The sequence below is a fragment of the Taurulus bubalis genome (assembly GCF_910589615.1).
Source record: "Taurulus bubalis genome assembly, chromosome: 8".
Lineage (NCBI taxonomy): Eukaryota > Metazoa > Chordata > Actinopteri > Perciformes > Cottidae > Taurulus > Taurulus bubalis.
Window position 1 is genome coordinate 22,455,873 of NC_136596.1, and position 8,734 is coordinate 22,464,606.

The 8,734-nt window shown below is 42.1% G+C and overlaps 1 protein-coding gene across 1 annotated transcript in view; it reads right to left on the bottom strand.

Annotated features, from left to right (window-relative positions):
* Window positions 1-7,524, bottom strand: part of taok3a (TAO kinase 3a) — a 33,097-nt gene extending 25,573 nt beyond the window's left edge. Inside the window, exons 1-8 of the mRNA XM_079222614.1 lie at window positions 7,359-7,524; window positions 4,340-4,411; window positions 3,543-3,644; window positions 3,169-3,214; window positions 1,930-2,026; window positions 1,325-1,438; window positions 364-455; window positions 40-133 (exon numbers count right to left, since the gene is read on the bottom strand). Of these exons, the coding sequence (XP_079078740.1) occupies window positions 40-133; window positions 364-455; window positions 1,325-1,438; window positions 1,930-2,026; window positions 3,169-3,214; window positions 3,543-3,644; window positions 4,340-4,411; window positions 7,359-7,490 (749 nt within the window). The 5' untranslated portion in view covers window positions 7,491-7,524. The remainder of the gene's footprint in view (window positions 1-39; window positions 134-363; window positions 456-1,324; window positions 1,439-1,929; window positions 2,027-3,168; window positions 3,215-3,542; window positions 3,645-4,339; window positions 4,412-7,358) is intronic.
* Between the last annotated feature and the right edge of the window lie 1,210 nt (window positions 7,525-8,734).

An 8,734-nucleotide genomic window follows, 5' to 3' on the forward strand; every position in this document is an offset into this window, starting at 1 on the left:
ATTCTACTGTAATATTTGGGAGGTGTGTTTACAACTCACCACTCATTGGACTGTAGCGTGGGAGAGTCGTTCTGTGCGATGTGATATAAGGCACTCATGGCATTCATGTTGAACAAGGGTGGTTTGCGTTCCGCTAAAATAAGAAAAGATGGTGAAAAGTCAGAGAAAGATGGAAAAGTACCAACATTTTCACAATCACCAATCAGCTTGTCCTTTAATTAGGCAGATTCCAGGTCTCAAAGGCATGCAGGAACAAATAAGATGTATTTTTTGTCCTCCTTAAAGTCAGCTTACATGTGTTAAATGTCTAACTTCATGGGCCTATAAATGCTTCCTTTGACCAGTAGGTAGATGTATGCTCACCCAGTTCAATACAGGTGATCCCCAGGGACCAGATGTCCACTTTCCCCTCGTACTGACCCTCGTCCATGGCTAGGATCACTTCTGGGGCCATCCTGAGGACATGCAAATGCGCACACGCACGCATAGTTTATTAGTATCGGGGGGGGGGCAATCCATGAAAATGTTATAATCTGCTAAGCCTCTCAGAGCTTTTAAAGACTCTGGTGTGCTGTGATAGCAGCTCAGTTTTAGGAAAATATGAGTGTGCTTCTGTAAACGTGGAGTGGGACAACTTGTGTATGCGTGCGTTTGTGAATTTAACATAACAAGTGAGACAAACTTGTGTGCTGCCGGGTTTTGGCATCATGAGAATCTAGCATGAAGCTACATGAAGTGTGTGAGTGAGTACTATGGTGCGTAAGGTAGAGCTGAGGATTTCTATACGAGACAAACAACAGAGAGGACCAGTCAAGTTGCAGTTTACATCCATGTCTGTCCAAAACGTCATCACTAATTTGATCCTATTAGACATTTGAGTGAAATTGTCTGTATCTGTATTCTTGAGTTATGGCCAAAAACACATTTTATGAGGTCAGAGTGACCTCGACCTTGGACCACCAAAATCAAATCAGTCCATTCTTGGTTGAAAACATAATCTGAAACATAACCTGAAATCATAATGCCCCAGTCACCAACGCAAAAAATCAATAAAAAAATACTATGATTCATGATGTTTGCTTCAGGGGTCAAAATGGCAAACAACATGAAGAACACGTTGCAAAAACAGACTATAAAGCCATAAAAGAAGCAACCTTGTGCAAAACAGTTATGCAATTTCTATGAAAAAGAAAGCAGACCCTGAAGTAATACACCAACACAAATATTTAAGTCCAAGCTCGTCTCCTCGGCACATGTAGTCGCGTGTTGTGCCTTACCGTGTGTGTGTGTGTGTGTGTGTGTGGGGGGGGCGGTTTACACTCACCAGTAAGGTGTTCCCACAAAGGAGTTGGCAGGTGAGGCAATGGAGGCGGAGCCAAAGTCAGCCAGTTTGACCTGACCCAGCTCCGTCAGCAGGATGTTTCCAGCTTTCACATCTCTGGATGAGGAGAGAGAGACTGTGAGCATGTGTAGGCATGGCAGCCAAGAGAAACCACATCAGTTCCAAAGGGTCTATAATGCATTACGTTCTTCAATCGAACTTTCCAAAGTGGTCCCTGGTGCAGTGTATGTATTTATAGATGCAATGTGTTAATTTCAATGTGTTTTAAAAAAAAAACGGCAACGAGACCGGCGATGACACAGCTCAATCAAAAAATTATTCATGTGGCGCCATTGTTGGATGCTAATCATATTTCACTGCCATAAAAGATTATATCGTGGACACCGAGAGACAGGAGGGTTGTTACCTCCTCACAGCGAAGGATACAATGTACGTTCAGAGATGAGCTTTTACAGCTTAATTAGTAAAACGCTGCAATAAAAAGGGAGAACATGATCTCATCTTATCGTTGGTCTTATCATGTTTGTGCTTAAGTCCCTTTATGTTCCTGATGGGAATGGTTTGGGTCCAGGGACAAACTCACTCACCTGTGAATCATATTATGGGAATGTAGGTAAGCCAGTCCTAGCAAGGCACCATGGGTAATGGCAGCAATTTCCATCTCTTGCAGAGGTTTCTTATGAACTTGGGGAGAAATTGGGACAGAGGAGATGAGTAGGAGACCTCGAAAGACTTGAATATTATAATAAGTAACTGTTACAGCTCTTCACAAATACCTTCATAATAAAGAATGCATTTGCATAAAGTTATGAAGTGCAAACTTCCTGCATGATCAAAGTCCCAAAAACATCATAGTTTTACTGATACAAAAATACACCAATCTGTCTTGCTGATATAGCAGTGAGAGAGTACTCTACTTGGCATCTAGCATATGGATAACATGGACTCCTGAGCTGGCTCCCTGTGGACTGTTGCAGTAACAGAGAGACTGCCTGCCAAAGCAAAAGGTCACAGCAGAACTCAAAAAGTCCCAAAACAGGCCAGGGCCAACTGTCGTAACTACGTCAGTGACGGGTACACACATAGGTGCTTAAAATAACACATTCGTTTCAGGTCAGGGACGCTTAGAGGATGGACGGTTCAAGAAGTACTAAATCCAAGTAACATCGATATGTTCTTCCATCTGTATGAATCCTGGGATTTAAAGTGCTGTGTAAGGACATGCATGGAGTACTTTGTTCTGTTTTTTTCATCACATGTTATAAATCATGTCAAATAACCGCAGGAACCAACCAGAGACAGAACATGAGGGTTTTAAGGGTTCAAGAGGGAAATGCAGCAATCGTATAGCAAGTAGATCCTTGTGGTGAGAAAGTCTAACAAAACTGCATTAATTCAATCAAAACAGTCAAACAGTCATCTGGACTGATTCATATTCAGAGAATGAGATGGAAAATCAGGTATAATAATAATAATAATAATAATAATAATAATAATAATAATAATAATAATACAGAGAACACAGTGCACGTTTAGTCGAAGTTGAGGCAAGTCTACTGAGGTCAACTAAAGCTAACTAATGAACATGTAATATGTTGTTTGTTTGATCCATACAATAAGAGAAATGGAAAAACAAGTCTTATTAGTCACGGGGTTTTCACCGTTAGTAGTTCAAGCATAAGTAGGTCTGTTCATGATTCATCACACTATTTGTAGGCCGACTATCCAAATACAGAAAAAAAGGTAAAGAATTGAAACAGATAAAAAAAAAAAAGATGTTTGTAAAAGTGTGCGTGTGCACATTAAACATGAATAAATACACTTACCCTCTAGTAAATCTGATGCGGAGCCCAGGCAGTACTCCATCACCAGCTGAAACAGAATACAGTTACAGCTGAGTAACTTGTGCAAATCATGTTTATTAATACAAAGCTTCGGGTCACATTTGTGAATACTGATATGAAATTGTTCTCTAAAGCAAAAGGGATCACACATTGTGATGTCTGCGATGGAGGTGGTACCGATTACAACAGTAGCAGGCAGTAAGAAAACACAGCTAATAGTAGGATATGAAAATAAACAAAAGACAAAGAGGCAAGAATTCAGAGAAAGAGGACGGGAAGAAAAAGATAAACAAACCATGTTGCAAGACTGATACAAAGAGTGGAACAAAGGGAGATGTGGACACGGATCCACTAACCCAGGCAGTGTTGTCTTTCAGGTAGCAGCCTTTGTACTCAATTGTGTTTGGGTGTCGCAGCTGTCCCAAAAACTTGACCTCCTTAATGATGTCCTGCCACTTCTGCCAAAAACAAAATCAGACACACAGATGGTTTACGCACTCGCAGGTACAATCACAGATGCACTTAAGTGGGAACTGCTGGCTTCACTGTAGTAACCACTTGAACAGGTATCATGAACTTTAAAAATGTGTTACCATTGTGTATAGACAGATGGGGAGGATTGTTGTTTTTTTTAATGATAAATGACAAACACAGCAATAAAATGCAACATTTTTTATTTAGCTCTCAGAGGAGTTATTACAGCAAGAGAAAGCCTCAGCTAGTTAGGGACATTCTGACAATGTCATGCAAGAGCCCTCACACAAAAAAAGAAAGTTTACTAAACCACCGAGATGCGGCCTCCAGTTTAGCTGAAGCGTAAGCTGTGATCACATAGGACGCCTTCTGAAATATATGCTGGTGGGTAAACTTCTTTCGGGGCTCGAGGGAGGCACATGTTTTTCCCAAACGGTGCTCATATGGTGGTGAGTAATTATTTCTAACTATTTTCACATTATTTTTGTCTCACAAGCTAGAGTCAGGATTTTGGGTGAACATAATTAGAGAGTGACCTTTAGCGCGTCGAGCTTGTGTTTTCACTGTTACTGGATTTGTGCCAAAGCGAGAGAAAATAAGAAACAAATGTTATCCGACTGTGGCACTGGCATTTTGAAGGAAAAGTTTGGCATTATTTGAGTGAGGCAGTCTTTCTTACTTCGGTAGTCTGCTTGCCATTATAGGACATCTTTTTGATGGCCACCACCTCGTTGGAGTAGGAGTTACGGGCCTGGAGAAGAAAAACAGAGAGATCAGAATCTGGCCTTGTAAATTTGGTGTATAAAAATGTACAGACAGACAACTCTCACAAATGCACATACAGCAATCTTCTCGAGACATCACAGGGCTTTTATTTTTTTTTTTTACTCCCCAGGCAATTAAACTATAAAAAGAATATGGCATACATAAATGACTAACTGACACTGACATACATTGGTATAACAAAATGGTTATACAAGTTATTTAATTTCAATATGGGACATTACGTGACTAAAACAATCTATATTCCTTAAAAAAGTTTTGTTTTTACAAAAGCATCACATCCGTATTGTGCTATACTTCATACTAGCAGGGTGATGCAGCAGGAAAAAAGATTATTCTAATTGAAAATAAATGAACGCTTTACTTTAACCTCCCTATTTAGCATTTATAAGCACAATCTAAACATTTAGGAGAATTGCTATTCACTGTCTGTTTCCACACCAGCCTTCACTTATGGGTGCCCACAGTTAAAGCCATTTAGAAATAAATTAATAAACCCTAATCTATGTTTACACCTACGTTATGGACTGTTTTTTTTAAATATGTTGATATACTTGTGAATGCTAAATAGAGGGGTTAAAGTAAAGTGTTACCAACTCATGTAATACCTTAAGGGTGATCCAGATGTGAGCCGGATAAATTCAGTGCATGCAAAGCATCATAATGCCTGAGTGAAACGGCAGAAACGGATTCTCTCATTTGAATTTAAACACATTTCCGCCTGATCAAAGCACTCAACAACGTGATTAGGGGAAGCCTGCAGGTAAAGTGATATGTGGTTGTTCGGCAGCTACTGTTGGTGTTTGAGTTGTCTGAGCACATCCACATGCCCGTGCTAAAGCCGTGGTGTTAACCTCAAAGGCATTTGGCCTTAGGAGCAGCTATGCTGCAGCTCAGCCTAAGCCCTTATCTCCGCTTCATCCCACTTTCAAATGAATGGGAATTTCATGTTGAGATTCAAATGGAATTACAGTAACAGCCGGCACCGGAGTATTCCCATTTGATTTTTTTCTTTTTTCCAGATTCATCTGATCCCTATGATTGCCTGTCAGGTCATGCGTAATAGTTGTTCCCTCTAGTGTGATGTATAGATAGATGGCTGTAGAAGAGGAGGGGGGGGAATCATGTAACGTTGAAATATTGAACTACATTCAGTCTAATTGTCATTGCAGAAGAAAGGGGATGCATCAATAATTACAAGAGGCTAATTTATTCAACATGCACTATACAGTAGTGGTGTGTGTGTGTGTGTGTGTGTGTGTGTGTGTGTGTGTGTGTGTGTGTGTGTGTGTGTGTGTGTGTGTGTGTGTGTGTACCCGTCAGGGGGGGAATTCCCCTTGTACTCGTCTATAATGGAGTTCCTCCTTAATCGCAACATGCATACACCACGGATACACATACAACTCCATACATTTTATTGGCTATGCGTGCATATTCTAAAATAAGAATATGCACAAACAGAAACACATGACCCACTCTGCCTTTACCTTCTAACATGCACTTAACGAGCTGCTTTTATCTTTTATAGTTCTATTATTGCAAACATTTCCTTCTTAAATGTTAGATAATCGACCAGATCAAAGTGCTGTGAAAGCACAGCTTATCGTTGTTGTTTTGTTACGCCAGCATGATAACTGATGTCATCAGAAGGTGTTATTTGCTACAAGCATGCTCAGTCATTTCAGTATGTAAACTCTGAAGAAAGTGTATTTTATCATCACTAAAGCTGCTCGGGGTAAGAGCTAAAGCTTGCAGTGTACCAGTTGTAATGCGGACAGCATAAGTGTGTCAGTGAGCACATCAGGGCAGGATTTAGACGCACACTGTTAGCCAGACGGACATGGGCACCAGGGTTACTAGTGATGCACTGAGGCTGTGTGCGTGTGTGTGTGTGTCTGTGTGTAAATGACATGGCAGGGAAGAGGATGGTAAAACCCTGCCAGCCAAGAATATCCTGCCCCACTATGGACAGCCTCTGTTTTTCTATACCAAGAAAACAGCTGTCTAAGGAGGGAGGGAGGAGGCTCTTATCGCCCCCAGCCCTGCATCTGGAGCAGAGGAGAGGAGAGGAGAGGAAAGGAAAGGAGAGGAGAGGAGAGGAGAGAGCAAAGAGACGGGATATACTTTCAACCCCCCTTCCACACAGCTTTAGAATCAAAGGCTTGAGGAGTAATTAGTGATGATGAGATTAATAAGAAAGGCGACAGAGAAAGTGCAGAGAGGGAATCAGTCTCTACTTAATTGCGTTCATAGAGCCATAATGTGGCGGGCTACATTTACAATATGTGTACAAATCAATGAATTGATAAGGGGGGTGGGGACTTGCTCATGAATAAATCAAAGCCATACTCGTGTATTAAAAATGAGTGGAGGGCTAGGAGTGGCTTGCTTCATGGTAGTATTTGGTATATTCAATGGTCCAGCCCCTCATTCACATGCCGTCTTTCTTTCTACAAGGAACTATAAAACTCAAGCTAAATAGATGATACATTTCTCCATTTCATCTTTGTCGTTTTACTCCGACAAGAAGTAAATAACTTTCTAAATGTTTCAAGGTCCGGTCATATTCAATCAATACACTTTTAAAATGTGTATGAACAGACTTTCAATGACATCAAAATGTGTTGAATATTATTGCGTGAGAGTCCATACAAAAATAGATATGGCCGATACAGACGTAAATGCCTGACAGAAACTTTAGTTATTCCTAAAATCTTCATCTGAAATGTCTTGATAATGTGGCCATGGCAGCAGTTTTGTATTGTATATACAATAGAGTCCTCTATTGAGATTTCTTCATTATAGGACATTTCTGGAGCGGTTGAATTTCAGTTTAGATGCGGGTCCTTCGCACCGTGTTCAAAACAACCATGGTGGCCTTGTGAAAGTACACAAAAGGGTGAACTGGCACTTACAAAGTAGACGGCCCCGAAGCTGCCATGTCCGATCTCGTGCAGGTCACAGAAGACATCCTCGGGGTCATCTTTGAAGAAGAGGTCGGCCAGCTCGGGGTCCTTCGGCACTCCTTTCCGTGTGGACGACGGCATTATTGGCTGGACATGAGCTAGGCGCCGGGGACGACGCTCACATACACACTACTGCTGCTGCTGCTGCCGCCACCAGATGTCCACGACGGGCCCGGCATTGGCCAGCTAGACCTGGGAAACAGAACAGACATTGTCTCTTCAATTTAACATTCAGCCGTTACTAGAGAAACTAAACATCACTTCCTGTGTGCAAGAGAATTTTCACCCCAACCATGTAAGCAAATATTGAAACGATTTAAAACAGCTGATTTACTATTAATGTAATCAGTGTTATATGAATTGCCAATTACATGCATGCTATAGCATCATACTGACACGAGCCCTACACAACACTGGTTACCGACACCTGAGACGGGTTTGATCAAATATTACTTCACAGCCCCTTCGAAGAATATCCACATTCATGCCTGTCCGTGTGTGTGTGTGTGTGTGTGTGTGTGTGTGTGTGTCTTTCTTTTGTGCATTTGTGCGGACACAGGATGGGAAAAAAGACAGTCATATGATGATGGCTAGCTGTCTAGTCCTGCTGCTCATCCAAGTCACACTTGCTCACGTAAACAAGCGTGTACACACACACACACACACACACACACACACACACACACACACACACACACACACACACACACACACACCCCTTTATAGCTGAAGCTGAGTCACTGATGCACCATTTCCACACTTGCAAAGTGTAACAGTTGCCTGCGTACACACACACACACACACACACACACACACACACACACACACACACACACACACACACACACACACACACACACACACACACACACACACACACACACACACACACACACACACTAAAGGTTTTGCATCACAAGGCAGCAGCCGGGCTGTGAAGCGTGTACGCATCCTGGACACCCTGCTCCAGTTAGCTTCGCTGCACATGCAACAAACGCACACGCACATACACACACAGTCGCACGCCATCTCTCTCATTGCTGTCGCTCTCTCTTTTTCTCTCTACCATGAAATCTCTGTGCACACCGGCCAGATGCAGCAAGCAAAATCTGGCTCCAAAGGCCAGCCCCACACAGAGCGAGCTGACATACAGGCAGAGGCAGCAAGACACACAGGCGCACAGGCCGAGACACTACGCATCAGCATCATCCTAATCCCCTGCTCTTAAAAAGGGATCTAAGCCATCACACCCACTCCAAAAATATCGGTCTTAAAGGCAAAGTCCTGTGCCCTCTGTTTTATGGCGCCAGATGTAGAAACATGGC